General features: G+C 40.0%; 1 protein-coding gene across 1 annotated transcript in view; it reads left to right on the forward strand.

The window, feature by feature from the left end:
• The first annotated feature begins 4,285 nt into the window (after positions 1 to 4,285).
• MDFI (MyoD family inhibitor) overlaps positions 4,286 to 14,030 on the forward strand; it is a 50,857-nt gene continuing 41,112 nt past the window's right edge. The window contains exons 1-2 of the mRNA XM_039339862.1: positions 4,286 to 4,599; positions 4,843 to 5,051. Of these exons, the coding sequence (XP_039195796.1) occupies positions 4,955 to 5,051 (97 nt within the window). The 5' untranslated portion in view covers positions 4,286 to 4,599; positions 4,843 to 4,954. The remainder of the gene's footprint in view (positions 4,600 to 4,842; positions 5,052 to 14,030) is intronic.

Consider the following 14,030-nt stretch of genomic DNA (forward strand, 5'->3'; position numbering starts at 1 on the left):
TGTTGTCATGTGTACATATACACTGATTTTAAATATTTCAGATAAATTTTTTAGATTGTTTTTCTTTCACACCAAAATTTCTTCAGAACTGAAAAAGCTTCTTGGATGAGAAGCGAAATGTTTTCAAAGAAAAACCAAAAACTCCATTTACCTTTTGGAAAACCATGACCTGGATGATTGAAAAGCTCCATAGTCATCCAAAAATTACTTTTCTCGTTCATTTTTGGGTAATATAATTTCCTAATCACTTCTTCTGAATTCTCAACCATCCATGCATGTCAGAACTGCTTTTTTGCAGGGGGGGGATTCATTCATTTGAAATATTGCCCCATTTTCTCTGAAACTCTCCTCCTTTCATTATCACCATTACCTGCAGTATAATATCAGCAAATTTATTTTGAGAGTATTGTCTTATCAGATCACTCAAAGAAGAATACTGTAGATAACTAAAATAATGTGATGCTAGGACTTTTTCTAGAACTTAATTCTAACAGAAATCTATTTGTATCTTTATCAGGGGCTTCAAATATTGCACAAAACCAATTTCTTCCCAGATTAATTTATTTTTTGTGTATGGCTTCCTTTCAAGGAAAAAAAAAAGGGGGGGGGCCTTCTAAAGATCTAAAAAGTTGTATAAATAATTATTGTAATAAATGTTTTCAAATTGTTTTTTCTAGCCTGGAATCACTCTCTTGCATACCTTCTAATTTTTAGTAGAATTGATGGGAATTGATACAAATAAAGCTAATGGAGGATGGTTCAGGCATTGCTTTTGACATTCCACTTAATCCTCTTGTGGTTCCGTCTGGACTGGACTGGACTGGATTGATAAGCTATACCCTCCCCTGTAAAAGAGCCAGCAGGTTGAAGTAATTATTATGGAAAGTGCTTCCTGAAAGTCCTACAAGCAGAAGAGGAGGGAAGACTCTTAACTCAGTGTTTCTCAACCTTGACAATTTTAAGGCATGTGGACTTCAACTCCCAGAATTCCACAGCCAGCATTGCTGGCTGTGGAATTCTGGGAGTTGAAGTCCACATGCCTTAAAATTGTCAAGGTTGAGCAACATTGTGTCTAACTTCTTGGTTCAAGACAAATAAGGAACTATGAAATATGGGGGAGGATGGAAATTCCAGCTAATCATCTGCCTGTTAAGTATGAATCTTAGTAGAAGAAATGAAAAGGATGAGTTGGCATTTTATCATCAAAGCAGTTGCTTTAATTAATGGGGATCTGGGCTTCTCCTACAGTTACCAAAGAGCAGGCAACTTTCCCTATGAGCCTGAGAAGATAAAGAAAGGAATTCAGTTCAAATATGTGATGTGGAGTCAATTCTTTCAAAAATTGCCTGCTCCAGCCAGCAGCACTAAAAAGGGGGAGAGGAAAGAACAAAAATGGGCATGTACCTTGAAAAATACATTAGTCACCTGGGGCTGACAAGTAAACAAACAAGAAAAAATAGCCAGACTGGCTGCATTGACATGTTTGGAGGGTGATTCATAGTCCCTGCTGCCTAGTAGTCAGAAAATCCAAGGCACACCCACAAGGACATACTTGCAACTAGCTGGGTGTCACAAGTCAGATCAACTTCTTCATCAGTCAATGAACTCTTTTTAAAAAAAGTGGCAGGTTCCTTCTGATGGGTATCACAAGCGACAGTGCTATGCTTAATGAACATGAGCTCTATCAGAACTTCCTCTGCCTGTTCAACTCTTAAAAGAACAGTGCAGCATACTTCCCAGTCCTGAGTCTTCCAAAACTGTCAAACTACAACAGCAAAATTCCAAGGACATTTTAATGCATGGCATCCGATTAAAGAAGGCATCTGTAGGGAAAACTACTAAATCTAACAAAATGAAATTCAATGGTGAAAAAAGTAAGGTTCTACATTTAGGCAAGAAAAACCAAATGTATAGGTATAGTATAGGGGGTACCCTGCTCAATAGTAGTAACTCGGAGTCCTAGTGGCAATCACTTAAATATGAGCCAGCAGTGTGCTGCAGCTGCCAAAAAAGCCAATACAGTGCTGGGCTGCATTAACAGAGGAATAGAATCAAGATCACGTGAAGTATTGATAGCACTTTACAATGCCTTGGTAAGGCCACACTTGGAATGCTGCATCCAGTTTTGGTCACCACGATGTAAAAAAGATGCTGAGACTCTAGAAAGAGTACAGAGAAGAGCAACAAAGATGATTAGGGGACTGGAGGCTAAAACATATAAGGATATTGGGTATGTCTAGTTTAACAAAGAGAAGGACGGGGGGGGGGGACATGATAGTAGTGTTCCAATATCTCAGGGGCTGCCACAAAGAAGAGGGACTCAAGCTATTCTCCAAAGCGCCTGAAGGCAGGATAAGAAGCAACAAATGGAAACGAATCAAGGAGAGAAGCAACCTAGAACTAAGGAGAAACTTCCTGACAGTTAGAACAATTAACCAATGGAACAACCTGCTCCAGAAGCGGTGAATGCTCCAATACTGGAAGTTTTTAAGAAGAGACTGGACAGCCATTTGTCCAAAATGGTGTAGGGTTTCCTGCCTGAGCAGGGGGTTGGACTCGATGACCTCCAAGGTCCCTTCCAACTTTTTTTTTATTATTATTATTATTATTATTATTATTATTATTATTATTATTATTATTATGAGCTGAGCTTGCCATTTGAGTTCTTTTGAGCCCTTTGAGCACTCAAAGTAAGTTTAATTGATTATATGGAATTATTGCTTAGCATGACTTGAGAATTATACTTCTGAGGATTTTATTTATTTATTACATTTATTTTGATCCCAATGGACTCCAGTAGGTATGCAAAGACTGGGACATTTCTAACTGAAGAACTTGATATTGGTTTGTACGAAATTTCATTATGTTATTTTGAGTCTATTTTAATTGATCATTCTGAAAGTTGTTTTGTCTTCTAGAGTATTAGTTTAGGGCTCTGCACTATCCAGGTATGAGCATAGAATATCGAATATTCTACATTATTTTTGTTATTATTAGAAGTCCTGAATTAACATTGTTCATTAGTTGCCTAGTGCACAGCCCTGGGATTTCTGGGCTTTGTGGACTCCTTTCTAACCAGGTGTGATCTTGCTTAGCTTTTTAAGATCAGCAGCATACTAAAAGCACAGTATGTTGACTCCAACTCTATAGATGCTGAATAAAGTTCTGTGCCAGCATCATCAGCACCATCATTTGTTTTATTAATGATCATCGAAGGACCACTATGATTCTGAAGGCAAATGGCATTCTGCACTGAAGTGGGCCCTTTTCACACAGCAGGCAGTGTTTCTCCAAGCTGTATTATCAGAAGGCTACATTTAATCTCAATTATTATGAAATGTAAGATTAGTGCCCTCACTGAGATTAAAGTTCCCATATTGGTCATAGGTTTTCTCTGTAGGCAGTTGTAAATGTATCCATCTGAATGTAACTCAGCCTGTTTTTCAGGGTCAAAAGCACTATCCATAATGCAACATCCAGAAACAAAATATTAGCAACGGAAGATGTAATTCCAAAAACTTTAGGTACCTTTTGAACAGTGTAGTTCAGTGTTTCTCATACTTGGCAACTTTAAAATGTGTGGACTTCAACTCCCCAAATTCCTCAGTCCCTGTAGCTGAGGCATTTTAGGAGTTGAAGTTTACATATCTTAATGTAGCCATGCTTGACAAACACTGGTAGTTAGTTCTTTATTTGGCAAGCATGAAATTTATTGCCTAGACATTTTTTAAAAAATCCTGTGATGTCAGAGTAAGGCACAGAAAGGATTTTGAAACACTTTCTTTTGAATTGGACTAATGTGAATATATCTTGGGTAACCTAAATTCAGTAAAGGGGCTTTTTTTTTTCCTTCCCTTGAAATATTATTTTCCAGTTAAATCAAGTTTTTTTTATTTAGCTCCAAAATAATTCTGCAATCTAATATTCATATTGCTTTTTGAAAAATAAGATGTAAGCACTGTGACACGCTGCTTTGATTTTTTTTTTTTAGTTTGGAGATGTCATTTTGGCCACTTTGTTTCCTGAAGTATAAATTGCCTCCATACTGTCTTGTCCCTTTTCTTTTTAACTGCTGAAGCAGGTTTGGGGGGGGGGGATAGGATGCGTGTGAGCGCATTTGTTTACTTTTAGTGCTTCAAAAGAAAAAAGGAGAACCAATTTTGTGCCAAGCTACTTATTATGGGTTCTATGTACTTCAAATATCTCATGCTCGAAGGAAACTGAGTAATCAAGACTGGATGCAATTTCCTGTTTTAAAAAATAACCGATGGGAGGCAGAGCTTACAGGATAAGGGGAAGAGGCTGAAACTTGCCCGTTTGCAACTAAACTTTCCAGAAAGGAACAAGGCAGGCAACTCCAGTGGTTGAACGCGTTTCCCCAGTTCTCGCTTTCTTTACTTCGGAAAACTTCGAGAAGCGTACAGGGAGAAAAGTTACATCCCTTACGAAGGGCAGAAGGCAATCAAGGGGTTTGCATCTTTTGTTTTCGGAGCTCTGTTTCAAGAGCCGTGGAGCAGAGCAGCGGGAGAGAACCGCACGTGGAGAAGGCGGCAAGATGACCGTCCGCTGGTGCAAGCGGGGCTGAAGACTCATCCCAAAGTAAGTCCCCCTCCTCTTGCCCAGGGGTTTTTTTTTGTTTTTTTTTTAAGACGTCTGTCTTGGGAAGCGGGGCGGAGAGCGGTGGGCTCGCGGAATGTCACCGCGGCGAAGAGGTGGCTGGAGGCGGCGTTTGCGTCGGGCTGGGCTTTCTTCGCGAGGGGGACGATCTGGGGAGCGAGAGATTTAGGAAGCCTGGGCTGGCGCGGGGCGGTTTCTCCAGCGAAGCGTCTGATTCATCCCCAGGGGTGAGCGTCTTGTGGGCCGGCCGGAGAGGGAGCGTCTTCAATGAACTTCGCTCTGTCTGCCTCTGTGTCTCTGCGGGCGGCGGCGGCGGCGTCTCGCAGGGCTCCTTCCGATGTCCCAGGTGCGAAGCGACCTCCCGAGCCGTTCCACTGACTCGCCCGATGGAGACCCCCAAGGGGATTCGATGCTCATCCCAGCTCCCAGTACAGGTGAGTGGCCTTCCTTCCTTCCTTCCTTCCTTCCTTCCTTCCTTCCTTCGAGGACATACTCCTTCTCTTTGGATCGGATTCGCCAATATTTTCAAGCCAAACACTGCAGAGAGAGGGAAGTATCTCTTCCCCCTCCCTCGCCAAACTTTGCGTGTAGGCATGAAGTTTCACAAAGCTCCTTAATCCCGCGGCTGCTGGCTCCTCCACGTTATGCTTTTTATACACATACCGACGTACCCAACCTGCCTGGGGCTGCCGCTTCCCCCCCCCCCAAGACTCCATTTCCTAGGAAAGAAAAGGGGGGCTGGGGCCGCCCTGGACTTTCGCGAACGCCCCCTCCCCCGACGCCCTCCCTCCTCTCAGCCTCAACTTTGCTCCTGAAAGCCTGCGGGCCACTTCTCTGGTCGAGCTCCGCCAGGGCTTGGTTCTGGGAGAGAGAGAGAGAGAGACCCTTGGAGTGGCGAGGGGGGGGGGCCCGTGGGCAAAAGGCGAGGCGAAGCCGATCGCTTCCCCTTTGCCTTCTCCCCCGAAAGATCTCCTCGGTTGTCTTTGTTGGCTTTGCAAGAAAAGTACGGCTCCTGCGGGCGCTGGGCTTGGCCAGTTTCGGGAGGGGAGTAGGGAATCTGATTTTTCTCCGGAGGTCTCCTGCCTTTAGGCACCCGTCTCTTGTTGATTCTGGGCCAGCGCCTTTGGGGCCCTGGCCTGATTCTCCCCCCCCCCGCCCCGCCTCCCAGTCCTGAGTTTTTAAAAGTTGCTCGCTTGCACCCTCTCGCCCAAACTGGAGCCCGGGAAGAACGTCTCCCTTTGTTCCCTTTAATTCTTTCAACAGATCTGGCTTCGAAGTGGGGCGGGGAAATCGGCTCGGTGCTCCAAACGAGGAGGCTGCATTCCACCATCCATGCAGCAAGTTTCAGAGCCAAAATAGCTTTTGGGGTTTGGAAAGACACCACAGTACACAAGAAGCAAAACCCCACTGCCGAATTAACCATTTTTCTCGGTTTCACTGGAATAATCAAGTAGTAAGCTATGGAGCTTCTCAATCATCCAGGTCATAGTTGTCTTAAAGGTGCTTTTTCCGAAAGGCAACTGGACTATGTTTTTTTCTTAAGGAGGAAGACCTTTCTCTTCTCATCCAAGAAGCTTCATCAGTTCTGACTCTAATGAACTGATGAAGCCTCTTGGATGAGAAACGTAAGGTCTTCTTCCTCAAGAAAAAAAAACATAGTCCAATTGCCTTTTGAAAAAGCACTTTTGAGATGACCAAATCAGCTAGGATCAGACAGCAAGCTAAGTCTGGAAAACTCTAACCAATATATAATTTGTTGCATGAATGCTTCTGCTGGGTCTACATGTGTCCTGGTTAAAGTTGTAGCCTGAATAGAGTGGAACAGCCACTTCACACACAAGTGGAAAGGGCAGATTGAGAGAATGAAAGCCGAATTTCAGTTCTGAATGGACAGCTATTGTGCTATGCAACAATCAAGTCACAAGTCTTAGTGTGAATGATTTCCCAAATTTTAATACTCTGAACTATCTCCAATATAAGTTTCTGAATATTTTTAAAAGTACACCTGGGAATTCTTCCTCTCTCTAGTCTATGATGAAGTTGTAGCTTTCCAGAAGTGCCCGAACTGCAACTTCCTGTAGCCTAGAGAACTCCACATCCCTACTTGAATCAAAATGTTGTCGTTTATATTACTATGTAACTAAGAAATATTAGAAAATAGAGAAAGGAACTGGAGGTAGATTTAAACAAAAAGATTAGCTATGTTTGCACTGTAGCTGTAAGCTGTAAACTTCAGCAAGCACACATAAATACCATTTTTATTCCATCAGTTACCATTCTGTAACTGAGGCTTTAGATTTACCATGCTATTTTAATTCTTATATTCTAAATTAGGACAAACCAAAAATACAGAAATTGTATTAAATAGCTACAAGACTGGGACTATTTACAGTCTGAGCTGTAATTTTAGTTTTTTGCACAGATTGGAGGTGTGCTGATACACAAGGTGCATATATATATATATATATATATATATATATATATATATATATATATATATGTATGTGTGAATAGATACTGTATTCACCTCTGAGTGGATGGGATACAGGCAATAACATGTTGGCTTGCAAGCGTTCTCCAGTCTAGTGATCTTAGCTTTCATACAGTAGTGTGAGCCTATTTGAGGGGAAAAAAACTGGGCTTTGGTTGTGCTTGTGACACTGGCCAAAATGTGCCAGAAGTGGCTGGTAGTGTCTTTATCATTAGCAGAGATTGTTGTAGTGGAGTTGTGGTAATCTTAGTAACCTAGTCTTATCTCTTCACTAATATATTTAAAAGAAGTTATGTAAAAGTCTCTATTGATCAAAACCATGATGGGAAGGTTAATATTGGTGGGCCCTTCTAGTGGACGTGGCATATGGAAGATTGCAACTTCAGATGTAAGAGGAACTAAGTGGAAAGAAAAACCATGAATTAACAATGAAAGGAATAAAAATAAATTATGCTGCCTGGCTATGAAACTAAAAGAAAGGGAAAGGAGTTACTAGACCTGAATGGAGATAGTCTGATCTTAAGGCATGGGCTTGATGAATACCTGCTGTGTAGGTTAATTATGAATAAAAGAGTTGAAATGTTGCAGGATTCAATCTGGATCGGTCGCTGGGATCAGAGGTTTGGTTTTCTGAGCTTTTGGACTCATTTTGGAGACCATTCTCAGGGAACTTCTACACGTTTTTGGTTTGTAAGAGAAATGTCTTTTTAAAACTATTTTTTTTTTTTTTTGTTATCATGCCCTGTCATGCACAAGCAACACACCCACATTTTAGGATTAAAACCTGCTCCTTTATTACAGTCTATTGTATAGGAATCTCACCAGATTGTCAGCCTCAGCCTGGGAACAGATAAATAAGGCTTTATCAAGTTTAAGGGTTCCAGAAGAGCACAGTATATTCCTGCAGCACGGAAGTTATATTCAGCTAAGGCTCGCACACAATCACTCTTTGGTGCTCAGCTGCGGCCTTACTCCTCTTTTATTCCTCTGCAAAAGGTGCAGTCCAAATTCCAGAGAGCCACATTTTAGGTAGCCCACTGCATCCCAAATATAGTACTAAGGAGGGAGGCAGGACTAGCCTAAATCAAAACAGTACATGGATTTAGATTTTTGCCCATTGGATTAAAACTACTCTTTTTCCCTAAGTGTTTGAGTTCTGTCTTTATAGAAGACAATTTCAGATCAGTATGGTCCAGCACCTTCTCACAAAAACTCCAGTATCTTGGTTTCCTTGGGGAAGTGCTTCTAATGATGGGGGTATGAGTGTGCACTTAGCCCACTTAACAATGTAATAAAAAATCCAAGAAAATCCAAGCGTTTCTCAACAACGCTTTTTTGAGCAGTCAAACTCCCCCCTTTAAAGCAGAAAGATATTTATATCAATAACTGTCCTCAAAATTCAAAGGGCATTAACCTTAGCACACTGCAACACACTTCCCCACAGCAGTTTTGGAGGGCCAATACAAAAGAACACCATATGAGCTGAGATTGTGCCCCTGTGGACAAGGGGCCATTGGAATTGTAGCTCAAGTCCTGCTGTACTGCATCTTCTATAAGGACTCACTGGCTCAATTTATAACACCTTACCTAATAAAATATCCGGGAAATAATGATCTTTTTTATGTGTAATTACTGATATAAGATCAGTATGAAGTAGTTTCGCTGAATGTGGCCAAATTCTGCTATGCTGTATGTAAAATTAGGCAAACTTTAACTGCCCACTGTTAATCTACCACCAATCACAATATATTATTCTATCTTTTATTTTTATTTTTTTACTATTATTGTTTTAATGCTTTTATTTGCTGGTCTGTGACCATAATAGATTGATGGATGGAGTTTATAGTATGGGGAGGGGGGTGTCAGTTCTGGATTTCTTGCTGCTGTACAAGGATGGTGGGTACTTTTGAGTTTGCAGCCTCCCCCTGCTATGATTCCCAAAATCCCTTTATTATTTTTTTAAATAAAGGCATCAAATATATGTAATGCTCCTTATCCTATTCTCCTCACAACAACCACCCGGGGAGGTGGGTTGGGTTGAGAGACAGTGATTGGCCCAAGGTCATCCAGCTGGCTATCATGTCTAAGACAGGGCTAGAACTCATAGTCTCCTGGTTGCCGACTTGTATTTACTGTTGACAATTTAAATAGACTGTGCAAGATTATGAATACTTACGTTTTTCGATCTGACCCTAAGGCTTCAGTTGTAAGCACAGATAGTAGAGAATAAAAAGTCAAGCATCAGGAAAATCAGATCCAGCCAGTTCAAATGAGTATAAAGATTTATTGCAAGCTTATTGTCTCTACAGGAATCTGAATTACTAAAGGTTATTAAAGCAAATTGGTGGTAGATAAGAGTCAAAGGAATTCAAGGTGGGCTGGATTTAGATCTCTTGTGGGTGTGAAGGGACTCCCTCCCTTGGGCTCAGACTGATATTGAAGAGGGAAGGGTGAGAAACAATGGTTGGGAACTGATGAAAGAGAGAAGCAACCTGGAATTAAGGAGAAACTTCCTGACAGTAAAGACAATTAACCGGTGGAACAGCTTGCCTCCAGAAATGGTGGGCGCTCCATCACTGGAGATTTTTAAGAAGAGACTATACAGTCACTTGTCTGAGATGGTATAGGTTCTCCTGCTTGAACAGGGATTTGGACTAGAAGACCTCCAAGGTCCCTTCCAGATTCTATTCTATTCTGTTCTCTATTTTAAAAAAATACTGGGAAGAGCTAGATATAGGATGAAGTGTACTATACATCTCTTTTAGAAAATATGTGCTATTGAATTTACTTGGGTTTATTTTGGAAAAATATATTTAGAATTATATTATAAAAAATGTTGCTTGTAAGTGCTCAAAGCTCTGTTCTGCAGTCCCCAGGGCCTCCCAAAATCATGTCTCCATAATTTGGCTAGAAACTCCTGGCAAACAGAGGGACAACTTCTTGCCTATTTTTACAGAAAATAAACCTCCGTCTGCAATTCTGCCAAAACAGATGAACACACATACCCAGAAGTCACTATTTGCATGATGTCATGATATAATCAATTTGCCTACTGTTATTCTCAACCTGGCTACCTCCCCCATTAAATAAAATGTAGATTCTGAATTATCAAAAGAATGGCCAGCCTTACTGTAAGAGTTCTTCTGGTTAATTTCTATATAATTTACACTTTTATGAAATAGTATAGGGGATCCAATTCTTTATCCCCATGAGAAATGCAGCAATCAGATTTTTCTGCAAACTATTGTACTGTGAGTGCCACCTCATAGAAGCATGTGCTGGGTTCTCTCTACAGTAATTATCTCCTTCTGGGTGGACTTAATGCTGTAAGTATTGTCTTTCTGGATTACCCAAGGAATTAATCATCAGCATAATCTGAGAGATATTTATTAAGAAATAACTCTCTTTGAGTTCAATGGAACTTACTCCCTGATGCATTTAAGATAGAAATCAAAGGCTAGCATTTTATTTTAAAAGATGGCTCATATTATGCCATAGGAAAAGTGAACATTAGGAAAAATCATTATACTCTGTTGTTTGTTACAAATCTCTGATAATGAAAGCATATTTCCTCTACATATGGACAGTCTGTTTTGCCTGTCTCAAGTTGATTTGTGCAAACAGATTAATGAATACAAGATAAAATCATGGAGATGTATTCAAGAATATTCAGTTTGCTAGTTCATGTATATTCCCTGTATCTTAAATTTTGATGCTGCCTTTATAGATCCTACTTGCTTCAACATACAAGACTTATTTTCATCACCCATAAGGAATGAATGTGGAGTAATTAAGTAGTGGAGGATATATCCTGTAATGTATTTTGCATCAGTCTAACAAACTTAGCAGTGGTTAATTTTGCCTTAATTGCCAATAAAGAGTTCTTTAGGAAACTTCAGTGAAGAAATGCAGATTGTTTATGTTGTTTTATTTCAGACCCTATTGCAAATGTAAATCCTATACCAATCAGAAAACTGACTCTCACTTCTGCCACTGCATGAGTGCATGTTGACATAACCACTGTTAAGTTTGTTAGACTATTGCAAAAGACATTTTGCTGCTCACCTGTATTTGCATCATTCAAGAATTCTGATTTCAGAAAACAAAGCAAGGATTGACTAGACCTGTAGGTACACTTTAGAAATGTTTAGCTGACTGAGTCTTCAAAGAGAACTGACAGCTAATTAAATACTAGTTCTTCTTAAGTAGAGATGTCTCAACAAGTCATTGCTCTACTATCAGACTATCAGAGGAGTATGTTATCCTGCCCTCTTAATCTTGTATCCCAATTCCCTGCTCTCTTTGTAAAATAAATACAAAGCTAGTATGTCCTGCTCATATAGTAGGATGGCATCAAGCTCCTTATTTTGTTAGATATTTGAGGTCTTGTACCCTGTCATGATATGCATCCATCTTACAGAAATTACAGGAACTGGGAGGTTTGGCAAGCCAGATGTCCAATTCAGAGGCTTAAACTGACCCATGAGCAAATCTTCAGCATTGTCAGATTCTGGGAGAGAGGTTCGTGGATGGCTTATAACTCCTAGATCAAAAAACTTGACACTTTCAAGGTGATATGTCTATTACAGTCTCAATGATATTTTCTTGAAATGTAGTTCTGACCCAGGCAATAATAGATTTGATTAAAAGGTAGCTTTGCCAGCCTCCTAAACAACTAGTAACCCAAATTATTCAGGTAGTTCAGATATAAAGTTTAACCATATCAACAAAGGAGATTAGAAGCATTTGCTTTCCTATTTAAATAATCATCAGCAAGTATAAGCAGTGAGAGAATCAATACATAGGGCTGCAGTATAGGAAACAGAGCCACAGATTAAGGTTAATGAGGCCATGAATGATGTCCTCATTTTCTCTGGTCCTTCCACTTCATTATAAAAATCCTAGCTTCTCATAAGATGGAGTTCTATATTACATCAAAACCAACAGACCTTAGGTTAATACTTGTAATGGAATGTGTGGATGACCTTGGGAATGAGGGAAAGAGATATGGCCTAAGAAACAATTAGAAGAGAGAAGCAGGAGCCCCCAGTGGCTTAACAGAGAAAAAAAAAAAGTCTTAGGAAGGACTTGCCCTAATTCCTCAGCTTTGCTGGCTGAGGAATTCTGGGAATTGAAGTCCACAAGTCTTAAAGTTGCCAAGGTTCAGAACCCCTGCATTGATGAGGTTAAAAGTAGTGGTGGGAAGTTTGCACCTTCTGACTTGCAAGATTCTGTTAATGTAGTGTGGGAAGTCAAACCCCCCCCCCCCAGGATGAAGACTTTTCTTCCAACAGTAGCCTTAGAATAAAGTGGAATTAGCTCATCTAGTCGTGTTTCCTATCTGGTTTACTTGGGAGGGCTGACTAGTATTGCCAGGATTTTTGTCCTGAAGTGGGGAAGTGAAGAAAAGAGCCGTTCTTAGCACTTATTTTCCACACTATAATTAATGAAGTCATAAGCATGAATGCCAATCTGGGCCACTAATTAGAGAAAAATTGTTGGCCATTGGGCTCCTTAGAGATTTGTTTTGTTTTGTTTTGTTTTTTGATAATCATTGGCTTTCACAAAAGCAGAAAAAGTGGAGGATCTCAGCTAAGCTCAGTAGCAAATACACTGAATACATTCTTGCCCTCCTTCTCCTTCTCCTCTCTGAAATAAGAAAATTTATTTTATGTGTTGACCTGGAGTAAAAATGAGAACACAGTCACTTAAAATAGATGCAGTAGAAGAAATGGTTACTTCACAAGCAAATGTGAAAACAAAGTTCAACAAATGGTGACAGTTCTGACATGAGTGTCCCTTGCTCTCCTTTTTTCCTGTCACTCACCTTTCTATAATCAAAATTCTGTTTGGCTTTATGATTTACACAGAATTGTATGAGATGTACATGTATTCCTAGAATTTTATTTTTCTGCTCTCTTGCTCCTGCCTTCCTGTTTTGCAGTTAGAACCAGTAGCGTTGTGGTATTTTTTTTCTGATTAGGAAAAAAACACAATGGCAGCACTAAGTTGTCACAGACATACAGTGCAGCTTTCTAACTAAACCCAATTAGTTTGCCCTGAGGTATAATGTGTTTCTTAAAAGCCATTCTTTATCCAGATCCTGGTTTAGCTGTGTTGTCCAGGCCCTCAAGTGCTTCCAAACAATGCATCTTTCACAAAATACTGGGGTTTTGCTCAGAGTTAAGCCTGTTGAGCCAAGCAAAGGTTTATCTGGCCTCCAGTCCATCCATTGTTCTGCCTGAATATTAAGCCTTTTTAAAGTGGCGACCTTAGTGACATAAGAAAGCCATAATTTTACATGTCAGTTTCTTTGCTTAAATCTGCCTAATATTTAGGGCCGCACAATCTGGATATTGCAGAAAGTAAAATGAGAACATTTAAGTATAGCAAATGAGAATTTGAGTTGATTCTTTTCCTCAGAGATCAGTTCTACTCTTGTTATGATGTGATATGTTTTCTTTTCTTCTAAATATTGAACCTTCCAGACAGCATCTGGCTGAAGGTGTTGTGCCAATACAAACAGGGTCTTTATCCCTTTGCTGGAAAAGATTTGTACTGCAACTATTGGCACCAGATGTGGACTGAGGAAGAGGCAGAAAGCGACATCTATGCAAAAAGTTTGATTGTAGAACAATGCAAGAACCACAGTGGTGGAATAAGGAGGGACTATATACTTCTATAATAGAGCAGATAGGATGATCATCTGTGATTTTGGGGGGGAAACTGCTAACAATTTTGTATCACTTAGCATATTCATCTGACTTAGTTTACAGTCTGCTCTTATTTCAATCTGCTCATTTAAAATACCAAATGGGAAAAAAATCAATATAAGTTGTATAGCTATTGAAACCTATTTAAATTACATCTGTTAGCAATATCTTAATAACAGAAGTGTAGGCAATATTGCCTCTGAAGTCAA

Source organism: Crotalus tigris, unplaced genomic scaffold (assembly GCF_016545835.1).
Source record: "Crotalus tigris isolate CLP2741 ecotype Arizona unplaced genomic scaffold, ASM1654583v1 scf7180000017550.10884619, whole genome shotgun sequence".
NCBI classification, from domain to species: Eukaryota; Metazoa; Chordata; class Lepidosauria; order Squamata; family Viperidae; genus Crotalus; species Crotalus tigris.